Source organism: Microtus pennsylvanicus, chromosome 4 (assembly GCF_037038515.1).
Source record: "Microtus pennsylvanicus isolate mMicPen1 chromosome 4, mMicPen1.hap1, whole genome shotgun sequence".
NCBI classification, from domain to species: domain Eukaryota; kingdom Metazoa; phylum Chordata; class Mammalia; order Rodentia; family Cricetidae; genus Microtus; species Microtus pennsylvanicus.
In genome coordinates, this window is record NC_134582.1 from 21,308,970 (window position 1) to 21,327,601 (window position 18,632).

Below are 18,632 nucleotides of genomic sequence, written 5' to 3' on the forward strand. Positions count from 1 at the left end.
CTAATCGGGTCTGCATCTGCCTTCCTGACCTCCACCCTTCCTAATGCCCTCACACCAGCAATGTTAAGCTGTTCCTTTGTCTTAAACTCTGCTGCAGAAAGGTGATCGAAGAAAGCACACACACACACCCTCCCACACTCTCTCTTTCTGCTCTGGAAACAAGCTGAAAGGGTCTATACTGTGATAAAGTATTGAAGCAACCAAACTGGAAAAGGGAGGCAGAAGCCTAAGGACAGTATGGAAATGTCCAGAAAGTCTTTTTGCTGAGTCGTGGCTGCCGTTCCAGTTTCGTCCAGGATGGCAGACTGCAGACCTAGCGGGTCTCGTGATAGCACGGGGACCTAGAGGGACTCGGGTGCGCTGATCCGTGGTGGCAGGATCCAAGCCACAGTCCCTCGGCTTGTCCCAGCTTTCAGCCAGCAGCACCTGGCCAGTCGGGCCTGCAAGCCCCGCCCCTGACCACACCCCTAGGGCGGACTCCTGGTGGCCCCGCCCCTGTCGCCTGGCGAATGTGCGGGAGCGGTTGCCGAGCGCAGCCCGGTAGGCGCTCGCCGGGCCTAGCTGTTTCGCCGCTGCCGAGGATTCCTGGCCGTCCCGGAAATGCTTTCTGCCGGCGCCAACCTGGCTGCGGCCCTGCGGGCTGCGGGCTCGCTACTCCGCGAGCCGCGTAAGTGGGGTTGTGTCTGCGATCGCAAACGCTAGGAGCGGCCGGGAAGCCGCGGGTTCGAGTCGCCCGGGTCAGCTGGGGTACTCGAGTAGTAGATGGAATTAGTAGTTACCGGAGGGAAGGTCTCTGAAGGACCCGACACCTAGAGATTCAGGAGTCGTTGTCACCATTAATTACTGTTGGCATCTGCCTTGCAGTTCGCTCCCTGCTGGTGACGTTCACGGTGTCCACTGCTGCTCCGCCCAGGCCAATGCCGTGGCTTCTGGGTAGAAGGACCCACTGTGGGGACGTACGGACTAGAGTTTTGCGTGGGATATTTAGAGAATAAGTGAGATCTCAAGTGTTGCTGGTACACCTCGCTAATGTGTGTGCCCACTAGATGAGCTGGTGGGACCCTGGGTGGGACACACTCAGTTGGGCCGAATTGAGCAAGGACACTTTGAGCCAGGGTCCCAATCTCGCCAAACTCGCTTATTTGCTGTGAAGATTAGGACGCGTGTGAACTAGGCAGCAGAGAGCTCCTCGGTTAACTGATGTAAAAGACTTTGGCTTTAGACACTCATTTAACGAATTTGAATGGTGACTAGACCTGACCCATTTCAAAGGAGTTTCCTAATTTGTCAGTTTGGCATCTACTTCAGGTAGAGAAAATATACTCCGAGCATCCACACGTTATTGCAAGTGCCTTTGTTAGAAGACAGTAAGGTACATTGAAGATCAGCTCCCTTAGGACACTGGGAAACAAAAGGTATTATCTTTAAGATAAGGACGGGCCAGTGAAGGAAGTACCAAATTAATCCTTCGCCATCTTTCCTGTGGCCAAGAAAGTCTAGCAGACCCAAGACTGGAGGTCATGAAATAATAGGAGAAAAGAAATTTTTTTTGGTGTAAGTCAGAAGGAACCGAGTGAGAGGATTCAGAGACCACAATTTATCTTGGCTCCAGCTGTGTTACAGGGTCCAATGCTTTGGAAAAAAAAATAGTTTTATTCCTTGAGAACTTCATCTGTGCAAACAATTTATTTTGATCATATTCGCCTCCAGCTCTTTCCCCTAACTCCTTCCAGATTCATGCCCACTCCCCACCAACTTCCTGTCTTCTCTCCCCCACCCTTAACTTGTAAATCCAATTTATGCTACCCAAATACCCATGGGTTTGGAGTCACCCACTAGAGTAGTGGTTCTCAACTTTCCTAACTTTGCGGCCTTTAGTACAGTTCCTTATGCTGGGTGATTCCCCCCCGCCCACCCCACCGTAAAATTATTTTTGTTGCTACTTCATAACTGTAATTTTGCTACTGTTAAGAATTGCAATGTAAATATCTGTTTTCCAATGGTCTTAGGTGACCCCGTGAAAGGGTTGTTTGACTCCCAAGGGGCTGCAACCCACAGATTGAGAACCATTGCATGGTCGACCTATTAGGAGCCATTCCTTAAAAAAGAACCTAAGCCTTCCCTCTCCAGCAGCCATTGATTAGCTCCTTAGCTAGATTGGGGCTCAGGAACCCCTCCACACACCATGATGGACCGTTGACTGGCTTGATCTGGTGCAAATCTTATGCAGCAACCTCAGAGGCAATGAGGTCTGGAGGAGAGCAGTCTTGACCCATCCAGGTTTGGCCCTAGTTCTTTACAGTGTCTGGTTCTTACAGTGCTTCTGCTCCCTCTTCTGCTGTGTCCCCGCAGCTTTTGTGGGTAGGGGCTGAGATGTCACCATTTGTGGCTGTGCACTTTAGCTAGTTGTGAGTTTCTGGGTTAACTGCTCACGCGCCAGTTTTTTAAGACAGTATTACAGTACTTTTTATCATTTTGGTGGACAGGAAAAGATTAATATTAGCTAAGAGAAAACTGTGTTTTTCTGCAACTGAATTCTGAAAATGAAACTGGAAAAAACAGTTTTATGTTCTATGTTTTTACCTTTTAGAAGTAGTAAGATGCTTCCTCCAGTGTGTCATACACCACACACACACACACACACACTCACACACACTCACACACACACACACACACACACAAAGAGAGAGTTCTGTATTTTCTTATTCAAGAATTCTATTAGATTTATGCATGTTTTCTTTTTTTGGTTTTGTAATTTGGGTTTTTAAGATTTTATGCAGAAATTAAACTTTTATCTTTCATGATCACTTCTTATTTTGTCTTGTATATTTTCCAATATACAAAATTGTAGTTTATTATGCATTCAATGATTTGCTGTTCAATTTCATCTGTGTATGGGTAGTGCATATGACTACAGATTGCTGCAGAGGCCATAGGGGTCTGATCCCTTTTGGAGCTGAAGTACAGGTATTTGTGAGCTACCCAATGAGTGCTAACCAATCTTGTGTTCTCTGCAAGAGCAGCAAGTGTGTCAACCACTGAGCCATCTCTCCAAATCCCCATCTTTTTTTTAGGCTTAAGATACACATACACATCCACAACATCTTCTGCTTCTTTTTTGCAATATATATAACAGCAGCCATGCATGGAAATTTTTTCATGATATGCTCAAAGTTTTTTTTTTTTCTTTTCAAGACAGGTTTTCTCTGTTGGTTTTTGAGCCTATCCTGGAACTAGCTCCTGTGGACTAGGCTGGCCTCGAATTTACAGAGATCCGCCTGGCCTCTGCCTCCCGAGTGCTGGGATTAAAGGCATAAACCACCACCGCCTGGCTTTAAAGTTGTTTTTTTTTTTTAAATATTTATTTATTATGTGTACAATATTCTGTCTGTGTATATGCCTGCAGTCTAGAAGAGGGCACCAGACCTCATTTCAGATGGTTGTGAGCCACCATGTGGTTGCTGGGAATTGAACTCAGGACCTTTGGAAGAGCAGGCAATGCTCTTAACTGCTGAGCCATCTCTCCAGCCCCTAAAGTTGTTGTTTTTTAATTGTGTGTGGGGATATGTGCATATGAGGTACCCCAGGCATGAGATTGGAACTGGGGTACAGTTGTTTCTAAGCTACCAGATGTGGGTGCTAGGTACTGAACGCAGGTCCTCTGCAAGAGTAGCCAGTGCTATTAACCCCTGAGTTCTCCAGTCCCAATATATTTAATTTTTAATGGTTCAGAAATTGCATTGTTTCTGTAAGTTCTCCTACCGTGGCCATACAGGACAGTGTTGGGTGGGAGATGGTGACAGTCCTTTTCCTATTCTATTGGGACAACAAAAATCAGAATAACTGTCCACAACTGGAAGGCAAGTCCTCCTACTCCCACAGTCCCTGCTTCTAAGATAGTGTGGGATCCTATTTAATTTTAGTTAGTATATGTAATTTGTGCAGTTTGTATAGGTTTCTCTGTGACATATTCATACAAGCATATAACACCTTGAGCATACTCTCCTCCTCTGTAATCTTCTCTGACCACCTGCTCCTTGTGCCTTCAGTATCTCTAATAGCCCAGTCCAGAGAGGGATGTTTTAAGATGTCCTTGATAGGTATGTTAATCCTGAGTCACAGTAGGAAGGATCCCTTATCAGTACCAAAATTTGGTCAGCCAGAGACGCAAAGGCCTGACTTGTACTAGGAAACCGTAATACACTATCTAGTCCTACCCCGCCTTTCCTTTTGTTAGGTTCACAGAAAAGAATCTTATTTATGACCATCAGTTAGAATTCTATCCTCATACCCCATAGGGTCTGATGGAATTTTGTTCATGCAGGGACTTGGAGACGTTGCACGTGATTGAATCCCTGGTTAAATCTCACCGTGCAGTTCATGATTAAACTTGTCTGAAACAGGGGTGCAGGTTGTTTGAGGCTCATCTGAGTGGAACTGAGCTTCTTAACATCCGTCTTTCCACTCTGCCTTGATTTAGTAAGGCCTCCCCAGCGTAAGCTCGTGTAGTGGGCTCTGCTGGGATTGTGCGCCATCTGCTTTTATTTATTGGTTTTGTGGCAAGATCAGGCTCAAACCCCAAATGGTCTCAAACTAAAGATCCTCCTGCCTCAGCTCGCTGAGTGCTCTGGTTACAGACATGCACCAGCTTGTGAATGTGTACTATCTGGATAGAAAGAAGTCTAGGTGACCTGGGAGTCCCATTTTCTTTTATTTGGTTCCCATTTGGGTGATTTAAAGAAGTTAGAGCAGGCATGCTTGCTTTCTCTAGAAGCTTCCAAATGAAACTATTATACTAATATTGTAGTAGCCCCTGCCACATGGCAGATGCTACAGAGTGCCTCTCTTGATTTTTAAATCCTCTGAGTTCATTGTGATACAGAGGGGGAGATAAGGCTCTATAAGATCATAGTCTGACCCAGGTCACACTGCTACAAAGGGGAGAGCTGAACTTAGGTCAGACCTATTTGATCCAGCCTGAACTTTGCCCTCATCAGGGCGCTTAGAGGAGAATCCAGGCAGAAGATGACTGGTTCCAGACTAGTTTCTCACCCGGTGTTAGGAGACAGAAGGAGGAGGCCACACAGTAGCCACCACTGTCCTTATTATCTTCCTCAGTTCTAACTTGTGGTTTCAGTTTAGTTTTACAATTATGTAAGGACCAATACTTCATGTTACAACTCAGTATGGCACATGTACTTCTTGGTTCAGTTCTTTTCCTGGACTACCGCCTACTCTTGTGGAGCCCAGGTCAAGGGTACACACAGGGCCGTGTGTATTGCACATAGAATAGCAAGTCCTGACCCTAACCAATAGACCCTTCTAACTGCCTGGAGGGATGAAGTCTTGAACTCTCCTAAACCCCTGCAGAGAAGAGACAAATGTTGACCCTCAAGCTTTCCTGCTTCTCTTCCCACCAGCAGCTCTTTCCTATTACCCCTTGGCCACCCTGAAGGCCACCAACTGCTTATCTGGATGGCAACATCTGCCCTATGGAGGAGAGATGCAGGGAGGGAGCTGCAGAGACTCTGGAATTAGCTGTGGAGCTTAGGAGGGAGGAAATGCTTGAGCTATCAGCCCTGGGAACCTGGTCTGTTATGCAGAGTATTGGGTTCTGAGCTATTCTACATCTTGTGGGTGCATTCCTGCCCTTTCTTATTGTCAGAGCACAGGGCGATTCTGGGATTCCCATCGCTCGAGACCGAAATCCCAGAAGGCTTGAAGACAGAAACTGAATCGACAGTTAGTTGGGAACTGGGCTCAGTTTCTACTCTAAATAACCCTATGTTAGTAGTTCCTCACCTTCCCCATGATCAGCTCTGTCCCACGGGTGGAAAGATTCTGAGTGTGCAGAGGTTCAAGGGATGTAGCCAGGGCAGGGTGAGAAGCTGTGTGTGCCTTCTAAAAAGATTACGCCACCCTGGGAGAAGGAACCTGCACCCCAGCCCACTAGAGAAAGGAGTCCTCCGTGTTTTACCTGCCTACAGAGATTCTGGGGAAGTCACCTCTGCCGTGGTACCGTTTTAAAATTTAAAGCTAGCAATTATGCCCTGAGGACCCCTTGAAAAGAAATTACTTTCCAACTAGATTTCATGCTAGCACTTTAATTTTGTCACAGTGGCGCATGGCAGCTCGAGGGCCTGTCAGCCGTGGAGGTGCCAGTCGGGTGCAGCGGCAGCCGCCACAGAGAAAGTGCATCACGCCAAATCTGCAAAACCTCAAGCTCAACCAGAAAAGAGGTAACTTTAGGCTCAGCTAAGGCTTTCTTTTTGTTTTCTATTATGACAAACGCAAGTGGGTTCAAGCAACCTAGGGGGAGAGGAACTGGGAAAGTGCAATGTATTTATTATCAATGTATGTTCTTTTCTTGGTTTCCTTTTAACAGCTGCTAAATAATGGGTTTAAGGACTAATAAAGGACATACAATTAAAGGTAGTCTTCAGTCACATAAGAATGTGGCCCTAGTATATGTCATATATGAAATCAACTGTATGCATACTGAAAACCTGTGTGTATGAACTGAATATATTTATGCCTATAAAATGTATGCCTTGTATAGGACATAAAGTAGCTAACCTATCAAGAACTTCTCGAGGAGATTCTATCATTATTACCTTTTGCTTTTAACATAGTGAGCATATTATCAATGACATTTTATGGTTTGTACTTTATTAAGGAAATAGAGTGTACTTTCCTCTTGGTATTTATGGGTGGGTGGCAGTTCTGTAGCCACGGTGTAGCTGAGTGTTCTCTTCAGCAGCAGAAGCCACAGATGCCTACAGGACCTCGTCTGTGATACAGAAAAGCAGGTTTTATACGGGGAAGTTGTTCGGATCTAAGAAGGAACGTAGCTGTAGTTAGATGATGTCATGACTTTCCTGCCAGACAAGACGCCATTCTGGAACTGTATATTAGTTTATTAGTTACCTTTCTGTTGTGGTGATAAAACACAACTTATAGAAGAATGTATTTGGGCTTACAGTTCCAGAGGGTTACAGAGGCTGGAGCAGCATCAGAGAGCGCACATCCTGCACCACAAACAAGAAGCAGAGAAAGCTAACTGGGAGTAGTGTGAGTCTTTGAACCAGTCTGGAGGCCCAGCTCCAGTGACATACTTCATCCAGCAAAGCTACACCTGCTAAACCTGTCCAAACAGTGCCACCACTTAGGGACCAAGTACCCAAATGCCCCAGCTTATGGGGGACAGTCTCAAACCAGCATGAACAGCTATGTGAATGAATGTTTTCATTTTGTGATTGTTATTTCTCATTGTGATGTCTCAATGTGATATTTTATTGATTGAAGGCTAAGAAACAGGTTGATTTAGGAGATGGAATTAGGGACAGGTCCCAAGTCCCTTCCTCTTATCTCTGTCTTCCTAGAAGATGTCGTCAGTGGGTAGGGTAGGAAGCACAGGCGTCTTGGGCTCGTGGCATGCCAAGCAGGACATGGCACCTTGTGTACTCTGTGGTCCCTCGAGACTTGGAAAACTATTAGTATGAGTGGAAGGATTAATACTCTGTACTAGCTTAGGAGTCCACAGGCTTTTATCAGGAGTTTGGTTGTTACTTTGTTTTTAGGTTTATTTTTTTAGGCAGCACCATCTCCTTTGCTGCTCTTTACCTGGAAGAAAAAATGATTTCATTGCTGGCTTAGGGTTCCTAGTGCTGTGAAGAGACACCATGACCATGGCAGCTCTTATAAAGGAAGAACATTTATTTGGGCGGCTTACAGTTTCAGAGGTTTAGTCCACTATCATCATGGTGCGACATGGTGGCGTGCAGGCAGACGTGGTGCTGGAGAAGTAGCCGAGTGTCCTGCATCTTGACTCTCAGGCCACATGGGCCATGACTTGATATACATGAGACCTCAAAACCTGCCTCTACAGTGGCATTCTTCCTCCAACAAAGCCACACCTTCTAATAGTGACTCTCCCTTTGGGGGGCATTTTCTTTCAAACAACAATTGCTTTATTTTGTAGTGACAAAAGTCAATAATATAAATGGTCTTAATATTATATTAATTGTTAAAATTAAATAAAAGTATAAGGGTTAGGTTCTATTAAGTAACTTTATGTAACATTTATATAAAACAATAGGAAATTCAGGTGGAAGGAGGACATAAAAGTCATAGTAATCTTCCATCTAATGTTTTGTTACCCACTCGTATGTACTTACTGACATGTAAACACTGCTGTGCGTATTATTTTACAGGTTTTTCTACTGTCACCATATATTTATATTTTCTATGTTGTTTTAGTTGTTTTTCTTGTTGCTGTTATAAGATACCTTGCAAAACCAACATAAAGAAGGTTTTCTTCCTGCTCACAGTTTGCGGGTACAGTCCGTCATGGTGGCAGGATTGTGAGGTGGCTGGCCAAATTTTAATCTGCACTCGGGAGGCAGAGAGGGATAAATGCTGCTGGTGCTCAGTTCATTCACTCTGGGATGCATTGAATGGTGCTCCCTATAGTGAGGGTAAATCTTCCCACCTCCCTTAACTCAGTCCAAAGAGCCCCTCTCAGGCATCCTAAAGCTGTCTCCTGACTGATTCTATGTGCTATCCAGGTGACAGTCAAGCTTACCCATCTCCAAGAGCTTAGGAGTAGTTTAGGAAGTCACAGTTTTTTCTCTAAGCCCACCTTCCCGGCATTGGGTATGTCTAGTTTTGGATACTTGAGATGCTGAAGTAAGGAGTATCCTGGGGGACCATTCTGATATTGCTTAGGGCTTCGTTTGAGCTGGACTACAGTACTAGGCTGGCTGCTGTGCTAGGTTAGGAGTCCGCAGGCTTTTTATCAGGAGTTTGGTTGTTATTTCACTTTTAGCTTTTATAGACAGCACCATCTGTCTCCTTTGCTGCTCTTCACCTTTGCTGTTACAGTGTCAAGGCAGCCAAAGATAAGACAGACAGGAGTGGAGCTGCGTTCCCACTGTGTGCGTTCTCTCTGTGTGTCTCTTTCTCTCTCTCCCTTGATCTCCCTCTCTCTCGGTCTGTCTGTCTCTGTTTCTCTCTCTCTGGAGCTGCGTTCCCAATGTGTGCGTTCTCTCTGTGTGTCTCTTTCTCTCTCTCCCTTGATCTCCCTCTCTCTTGGTCTGTCTGTCTCTGTTTCTCTCTCTCTGGAGCTGCGTTCCCACTGTGTGCATTCTCTCTGTGTGTCTCTTTCTCTCTCTCCCTTGATCTCCCTCTCTCTCGGTCTGTCTGTCTCTGTCTGTTTCTCTCTCTCTGGAGCTGCGTTCCCACTGTGTGTGTTCTCTCTTTGTGTCTCTTTCTCTCTCTTTCCCTTGATCTCTCTCTCTCTCTCCCTTGATCTCTCTGTCTCTCTGCCTGCCTGTCTCTGTCTGTTTCTCTCTCTCTCTCTCTCTCTCTCTCTCTCTCTCTCTCTCTCTCTGTATATATGTTTGTGTAAATTTGGTGCAGATTCTATTGTTTACTGGATTCTATTGTACAGGAAGCATAGACCCTTGGGGCACTGGTATCTTGTAGGTTTAGTGGAGAACTGAGATTTTATTTCCTTCCATCAGCATTGCTTAGATAGCGTAGACTAAAATGCCTGTTTGCTGACGGATGACTTTCAGCTCCTATTGTGCACATTTCAAAGGAAAAGCTTCATGCTTTGAAAGTCCCAGCCTGTACCAAATGCAAAGCGTTTAAACTTTTCCCAGCAAGTTTTCAAATCCATGCTGCTGCGCATACTTGCTGTTCAAACAAAGAAAGCCTTGGCCAGTGCGCCCTTGGTCTCAGGTGTGATCTGTCTGAGGGGCCGAGAGACAGGACCCTTGATTAAAGCCTTGCACGCTGTCCTGGACACACTGCAGAGGCCGGCTAATGCAGCGCTCCTCATGCACAACACAGTTTTGAATTAAGTGCCACGCGGACTGGGGCATTTTCAAATCATATGCGACTCTTTCATGTCTAAAACCAACACGGGTTTGCAAAACGTGAGCAGGGCCGAGGGACATCCGCTTTAGAGCCACTCTTGCTCTGAGCTCAGGTGTTATAGACGGAAAGCGCAGTTCTAAATCCCGCTCGCACAGTGATGCCCTTTGTGGCTTAGGTAAGTCGTTTAGCCCGGGCTTCCTTAACCAGTAATCTGCTAACTGGCAGCAATCCATGGGGAAATGCACTTAATTTATTAGGAGTCACAGAGTTTGGAGGGTGAAAGACAAGAACTTGGGGGTGAGACGGGTGGTCTCAGTAGGAAGATTAAGGGGGATTGTAGCTTCACCAGGTGATGATGCATCTGGCGTGTTTGGGTAGCGAGGAAACTCAACAGCCCTGCTGGTGTAATTGTAGCATTTTGGGGTGAAAAACTTTGGTAGGGGCTAGGGAGGTGATTCTGGGTTAAGGGCCTGCTGAGCAGTCGTGAGTTGAAGCCCCTACACCCACATAAAATCTGGGCACAGCTTTGTGTGTCTGTAATCCCAAGGCTGGGGGGTGGGGCAAGAGACTCCTAAGGGCTCACTCTCCAGCCAGTCTAGCTGAACTGATGAGCTCAAAGTAGAAAACCATAGAGGAAGATACCAAACATCAGCCTCCAGCCTCTCTATGTGCACGGCTGGGTACGTGTGCCACCTCCCCACCGCACCCCACACGCATGTGCAGATACACAGGTGCCAAATATCCGCACACAAAGTTCTGTAACTTCTTAAGTATAATTGCTTGGTGTAATCCCCTTAGTAAGAAGAGGGTTAGACCTTCTCTCTCTCAGGTCTGGAGACATCTGTAGTTGTCACAGCTGAAGGGAGGAATTAGCCTGGCTTGGTTCCTGTCGCCGTGACACAACATTGACCAAAAGCAGCTTGGGGAGGAAAGGGTTTATGTGGCTTGCAGGTTGCAGTCCGCCATTGAGGGAACCCAAGGCAGGGATTCAAGGCAGGAACTAAAGCAGAGACCATGGAGGAGTGGCGCTTCCTGGCTTTCTCCCCGTGGTTTGCTCACCTCTCTTATAGGATCTGGAGTCACCTGTGCAGGGCTCACACTACCCCACACCAATATCTAATGGAGAAAATGTCTGGCAGACACGCCCACAGACAGTGTGAGGGAGGCAGTTTCCCGGCTGAGGTCCCCTCTTCCCGAGCGACTCTAATTTGTGGCCGAGTTGATAAAATACTAGCCAGGACAGGTAACACTGCCCCCTCTTCCGCCCCCGCAAGCAGGTGGAGGCTAGGGATATTACCACACACTACATTGTGTAAGAGAGTCCTCGACAGTAAAGGACTATCCCCCCAAGAACGCCTGGGGTACGGAGGCTGAGAAACACTGGCCTCAGACAGGTGAAAGTGGGCCTGCTTTATCTCTACCGTGGGCTCCAGGTGGAACGCCAGTCTCTGTAGCAAGAAAAGGTTTGATGCAGGGCGTGGAAGCATTCATAGTAGTATTGGGGGAAAACTTCTGGCCCGTTATTTCTCTGCTTTTTTTTTTAATTTTAAATCAAGAGTGACTGGAAGGAGGAGGTGGAAATATTGTCAGAGCTAGAGAGTGGAGAGGTACGTTGTGAGACTGTCCAGACTCGGCAGGCCCTTCCACTCACGAGCTTACGCCCACAGTGGCTATGTGTACGAGACCTGCTCGGGATTGTGCTCATTCGTAATCTAGCACAGATGGGAGAGAGGTTCCTGAGGCCCCACCCCTCCCGGAGGAGTAATTGGCAGTTCAAACCAGCGGTTCCTAGGGCAGAGGTTGTCACTTTCTTCACTGGTGTAGCCACTAGCGAGTGCCTGAATGCAAATAAAGCAAACTGAATTGTGTGGGTCACAAACAAACTAAAACCTTGTGGCAATAGGACAGGGACTTCTCAGCAAGAAAAGGGGTTCTGTGGGGTTAGGGGGGATTAAAGCACATCAGATACATATGTGGAATGGCCAAAGATACATAAAAGTGTTTTTTTAAGGTAAATGGTGGAGCTAGCTATAGAGTAGACTGTTACTGAGCAGTCAATGCAATGAAGTGCTGGTTCTTATTGTAACGTGGAGAAACTGTGGACATTCTGCACTAAGTGAAAGAAACCAGACATAGCTGTGAGTCTGTTCTGTAAAATATCCAGAAGAACAGATTACCAAGAATGAGGCGACAGGTCACAGAGGGGTGAGAGCAATGGATGGGAAGTCTCTTTGGGGGGCAGATGAAAACGTCTTAGAGTTGAGAAGTTCACTGCTGCAGTCTGAGTGTAGTACAGAGCGCTGAGGTGTTGGGTTTAACATGGTGACGAGTGTGGCGTATGAATGCTGCTGCCATCCAAGAGAACAAGGACCGAGGAAGCAGTCCCGCTTACTACTGCTCCCACATAGCCCTCCCACCAGGGATCCTGTGAGGCTCAGACCGGCCTAGCTCGCAGTTTCTGTGTGCAGTCTTTCTCCCAGAACTTTTGGAGGAATGGCGTGTGTGGTGAGCTTCTCCTGGCCTCTGACAGGGGCAAGGAGCAGAGACCCCTGGTCTTCCTTGCTTTGCGCTGTCAGACTCCAGAGCCGGGTAGGACACAGAAGTGTTCTTTTTCTCCGCACTTTTGGTTTCGCATTTCCCGGCAGCTGATTGATTTAAGATGCTTGTTAAGGGGTCATTGCCTTAGTTTCCCTCCTTCCCGCTTGCTGTGCTCTATCCTGCAGCCTGCTCTATCTAAACAGCGTGCCTACAGGAGGGGCAGAGCTGTGTGGGGACACTGAAGACAGACTAGTGACATGTAGTGGGAAAGAAAGCAGAGGACTAGAGAGCAATTTAGCTTCGGAATAATTTCCTATGTGCCCGACCGGAGAGACGGGTACAGGCGAAAGTGTGAGCGCAGTCCCACTAGAGTGTTAAAACTAAAGGGAAACCCTGTCCAGGTGACAGAATTCACTCGGTGGGAGAGCGTGTTGAGTCTGTGCTTTATGCACTGAGTTCTAAAAACAATACTGTAAGGTAGAACACTGAACTTTAATTTTAGCAAAAATACTTAGAGACTTAATCTTTGGAAAGTCTGACTGTGTGTACTTATTCATAAAGCCCTGGCTTTACAGGTCCTTTGGCCTCTGAACCATTTTAGGTTTCTAGAATTCTGTGTCTCTGTCCCTGAAGAATTGGGTCTTTGTTCAAGACCGACAGGATAATAGAGAAGTTTTGAGTTCAGTTAATGCCAACTTCAGGGCTGGAGCCTAAAGACAAGGGTCAGTGAAGAAGTGGAGGCCCTCTGTGTCTCCAAGGAGATAGCGCTGTGATGGCAGCAAAGGGCCTCTGGGTTCCAGCTGAAGTAATATCTGCCCCAGAGCAAATGAAAGTGTGGCCAATGAACTGTTTTTTCTTATGCAGGAAGCCAAAAACCGGCATCTTAATGTTAAACATGGGGGGCCCTGAGACCCTTGGAGACGTTCAGGACTTTCTTCAAAGACTCTTCTTGGACCGAGACCTCATGACACTTCCCATTCAAAAGTAAGATATACTGAGTAAACAGAGCGTATGTTCTGTATCTTCTGCATTGCTCTGGCCATGGGCATGGCAACACTGCTGTCTTCTGTTGGAAGGGAGAAGGAAGTGGTGTGTCAACACCTGCAGGGGAAGAGGCAGGCAGTGAGCTTGAGCCTGCTCCTCTCCAGAGCCCTGGGAATCGTGGCTGTCTGAGCACAGCCGAAGTCACTTTAAAGTTTCCAAGGTTTTTAAAGCTGTGTTTGTGCTTGGCGTTCACCTCAGCTGGTCGCTCTCTTGTACTTGAGGGTGGGTTATGGCTTCTCACCTCTTCCTTTTATTCTTATTTCCCTACTCCTTTTTGATAGTTTTCTCTCAAAAGATATTTTGTAATGAAAAATTAATACATGCATATGACTAAATGCAAATAATGTATTTACACTAAAAAGCAAATGTCCCTATCACCTTGAATTCCAGCCCCAGCTAGCCAGATGTCAGTGTTGTTCTGTTTGAAGCAATGCATGCATATGTGCGTGTATATCCACCTGTATATATGTCCCACTTCGTTATACAGATGTGAATGTACTAATGCACCTTACTTGGCCCTTTGCCATTTTTGTTAAAGTATTTTGTTTCATAGCATATTATATAGATCTGCCTCGTTTTCTTCATGACTGTTGAGAATTGCAAAACGATTACTTAACTTATACTTCATTAGTAGACATTGCTTACAGTGTAGCAGTAAAACCTGTTTTGGGTACCTCACAGCCCACATATGCAGCCATAACAGGATTAACCCTCATTTTGTTAAATTAAGAGCAATGCGGACTGTGGAGATGTCTCAAAGTCAGTCCCTGAAACCTATGTCTTTTGTTTTGTTTTGGTTTTTTACAAAAAGCTAGCTGTAAGCCCAGCACTGGGGAGGTGGAAACACCCAGATCCTTGGGTCAGAATGACCAGCCAACCCAGCTTGCTTTGTGAGTCCCAGGCCAGGGAGAGACCCTGTCTTTAAAAGCTGGTTGGCAGAAGAACGATGTCCAAGGTCATTCTGTGGTTTACATGCAATCAAGCACATATGTGTGCACACATATCTGCACCCAAATACACACATGCCTCCCAACACAAGCACACACACACACACACATTAAGAGCAATGTATGACACTGAGAATGTAGCTGTGGTAGAGAAGAAATTATGCTAAAAGTTATTTCAGCTTCGGATTCATAGACTCATTTTGTTTGATGGCTTGCTAGTCAGGTCCCAGGATCTCCTCGCTTTGTCTTTACTCTGTTGTCTTGGAATATTACTCACTCACTTGCCTGCTGAGAAACGACTGAAGTGTTTATTCCCAAATGATCTATGTTGTTCATTTTTTCCTCACTGTTTGGTGGTGTGCCACCGATGTTGGTGAGCGACTGTAAGTGAGTGTCTTTGCAGAGTCCTTCCAAAGCATCCCAGCCACATCCCAGCCACATCCCAGCCACAGCAGCACAGTCGCCTCTGCCTTGGCTTAAAGAGAGCGCCTGGCAGGTTACAAAGTGTTCTAAGGGCACTTTGAGGGTAGAAGGCACTGTCTTTGCAATTATAGATAAACTTACCTTAGCCCTAGCACAGAGTGTACCTGGGTGTTCATGGAACTAAATACATTTCTCTGTGCAATAGTGAGAGAGTTTTTAAAAAGATTTTATTTTAAGCTGAATGGTGGTGACCCCCACCTTTAATTCCAGCACTTGGACAACAAGCAGGCAGATCTCTGTGAGTTTGAGATCACCCTGGTCTATGGAGCAAGTTCCAGGATAGCCAGAGCTACACACAGAGAAACCCTATCTCAGAAAAAAAAAAGATTTTATTTTAAGTTTGTATTTAAGTGTGTGTCTGGGCATGTGTGGGCACAGGGGCTGAGGAATCTGGAGGAGGGCTGTAGAAGTTATAGATGTTTGTGAGCTGCCTAACATGGGTGTTGGGACAGAACTCAAGTCCTCTGCTAGAGCAGTACATGGTCCTAACTGCTAACCATCTTTCCAGTCCAGTAGTGAGGTTTTGATGCCCAGGAATTTTGGAATTTAATCTCTGTTTGATACTACACTTTCTCATCTCTTCACTCCAGTTCTGTCGCTGTTGAGAGATGTTTCTTGTAATATATAATAGCATCTGTGGTTGTTTTAGGAGAGGAAGTAAGAGCCATGTATTATTTTCTAGAGATCTTTAAGATTGTACCCAATATGTAATAGATGTGTCAGAAACTGTTGTTTGAGTCTTAGTCTTTACATTGCTCCACTGAAACCCTTTTCATCACACGAATTTCTTTTTTATATTTAGCGTATGTGTGGGTGTGTACATGCCACGGATGGACCCATATGACAGAAGAGAGCCATTCAACTCCTGCCAGTTGTCCTCTGACCATCATATTTGTGCCAGAGTGCACACACACGTGTACATTTGCATACACACACACGCACACACTAAATAGTAAGCATAACAAAAAATGCTTTTAAAAAGAGCCCTGTGTGAGTTAGACTTGGTGATGCAAGAAACTGGAGAAACAGTATCCAGGGCCAGGCTCAGCAACATTGTGAGTTCAAGGGTAGTCGACATCACATGGTGAGAGTCTGTCTCAAAATTAAAACCAAATCAGGATGGTCCTGGACTTCAGCTCAATGGCAGAATCCTTGACTATTATGGATGAGGACACTGATTCAGTCCCCAGCGTCATCTTGTTAGGTGCAGAGTCAGCACACAGGGTGGTAGTTAGCAGCATCCAGGTCAGGGGTGTCAGGTACGCAGGATGTGCAGGGTGTGTTCCTCGAACACTTGTGGAGTGCAGAGGCGAACTCTCTCGACAGTATTCCTAAAGACAAGTTCTATTAGGCTCTTTAAATTTTCCTCTCTCTTCTTTATCGGGTAGAAAATGTATCTCGGATTACAAAGGTCGAATAAAAGCCATTTACCTATATGTTCAATGATTTAGTAAGCTGGCACCATTCATCGCCAAACGCCGAACCCCCAAAATTCAAGAACAGTATCGCAGGATTGGAGGTGGATCCCCCATCAAGATGTGGACTTCCAAGCAAGGAGAAGGCATGGTGAAGCTGCTGGATGAGCTGTCCCCTGACACAGGTGTGTATTCTCATTACTACAGTGCCAGGTTTGTTAAAGTAGAAATTCAGAGTCAGGCGTGGTGGTGCACGCCTGTAATCCCAGCATGCAGGAGGCAGAGGCAGGATGATTCTCTGCATCAGCAATGTGTGTGTGTGTGTGTGTGTGTGTGCGTGTGTGTTATGTAGTGCATGTGTGCATGTTTGTAACTGTGGGAACACGTGTATGTGCATGTGGAGACCCAAAGTTAGTATGTTTGGTGTCTTCCTCAATTTCCATTTTATATGCTGAGGCAGGGTCTTTCAGTTTTACCCAGAGCTCACCAATCCAGTTAGTCTAAGCTAGCCGGTTTCCCCCGGGATCTCTTACCTCTGTCTCCTACATACTGGTGACTTCCTGACTTGCCCAGCTTTTTATGTGGTTACCAGGGCTCTGAACTCCAGTCGTCATGTGTGTACTGCAAATCCTTTTTCTACTGATCCATCCCCCTGGTCTAGTACTAGCAACTATTGATTTGTGAGTTTCTATAATATATATACTACATGGTCATTTGACTACTGAGTTCTTATGATACTATCCTCCAACTGTAGACCCTTTTAAAATTACTGCAATGTTACAAATACACCAAAAAGTTGGAAAGTGTTTCAAAAGGAAGTTGAGGTGAAGTTGAGCTAGACTGTAAAGAAGAAGCAACACCCCATACACAGAAGATGGGTAAGGCTGTTGCAATGGCCCTTTCTTCTAGTTGGATAGTAATTAGATGAGCATTTGGAAAAGGAGCTAGCCTGTAACTCAAAGTGTGAGTCCCTGAGCAATCTTCCGCCCTGCTTTCGGCTCCACGCTGCCACCACTGTGAGGCTGTGAGTTGCCGTGTTGGCCTAACTCCGATGGCACACACCTGGTAACTGTGAGAACCTCTCCATAGACCGAGACACTAACTGCGGGAATGAGCTACAGGTGCCACATTCATTCCCATCCGAGGTGCACTTGTTTGCAGGACACGTAGTTTCATATAATACTCAAGCATGGGCCAGTGTGAGTGTCCTGGTTTGCTTCCTATCGCTGTGATACCATGCTGACCAGAAGCAGCTTGGGGAGGAAAGGGTTTATTTCATTTTGTATTTCCCTCTAAAATCCATCATTGAGGGAAGCCAAGGCAAGAATTCAAGCAGGAACCCAGAGGCAGCGATTGAAGCAGAGACCATGGAGGAATGCTGCTTTCTTGTTGGTTCTCCGTGGCTTGCCCAGCTTGCTTTCATAGACCTCCTGCCCAGGGTCACTGTCAGTAGTGAGCTTGGCCATCCCATATCAATCAACCATCAAGAAAATGGCCCACCAGTGGGCGTGGGCCTATGGGAGATTGCCAAGTTGTGCGGTGGGCCAGCCCTGCGCAGCGGGCTGGAGTAGTAGCTCAACTGCGTGGGGCAAGAGGAGGGCGGCAGTGGCATGGGCTCAGACTACATTAGGTGCTAAACTGTAGTAGTGCCAAAGACTTCTGCAATAGCCCGGAATGGAGTATAACAAAGGTTTATTTATTTGGGGATAAACTCACAGTAAGATGCAGTCTTCTGCGTGTGCTGGGAACTGGGAACCCAACCCAGCAGAGAAAACCACCCCCCCCCACCTCTCACACACTTTTTGTCTGTATTTGTAGTACATGAGAGCATGCCCAAAGTGAGCCAGTATCTGAAAGGTTATTGAGAAATTTGAAACAGGGTCTCACTATGTTTCTCTGGCTGTCCCAGAACTATATCTATATCTATATCATCTATATCTATATCTATATCTATATCTATATCATCTATATCTATATCTATATCTATATCTATATCTATATCTATATCTATATCTACCAGTCTGGCCTCAAACTCACAGAGATCCCCCTTCTGAGGGCTGGGATTAAATAAAGGCTGTGCCACCTTGTCCAGGTAGGTACTAGTTGTTTTTTTTATTTTTTTCCCCTCCTGATGTTTCTTTAGTCTTTTTATGCCTGGTGAGAACAGATAACTAAGAATAAAAGCTTGCACCTTAAAGATTAAACATTAATAAAAGGTAGGAAGGTAGGACCGCTGATCTCAGAATAACTGAGTGCCCTGTTGCCTGCTAAAAGATGGACAAGATGCCAGGAATACCCTAACTTGCTCGCCGTAGCAGCATTG

The 18,632-nt window shown here is 46.0% G+C and overlaps 1 protein-coding gene across 1 annotated transcript in view; it reads left to right on the forward strand.

Annotated features, from left to right (window-relative positions):
- Positions 1 to 470: 470 nt before the first annotated feature.
- Positions 471 to 18,632, forward strand: part of Fech (ferrochelatase) — a 32,599-nt gene continuing 14,437 nt past the window's right edge. Inside the window, exons 1-4 of the mRNA XM_075968482.1 lie at positions 471 to 667; positions 6,119 to 6,239; positions 13,285 to 13,404; positions 16,346 to 16,494. Of these exons, the coding sequence (XP_075824597.1) occupies positions 601 to 667; positions 6,119 to 6,239; positions 13,285 to 13,404; positions 16,346 to 16,494 (457 nt within the window). The 5' untranslated portion in view covers positions 471 to 600. The remainder of the gene's footprint in view (positions 668 to 6,118; positions 6,240 to 13,284; positions 13,405 to 16,345; positions 16,495 to 18,632) is intronic.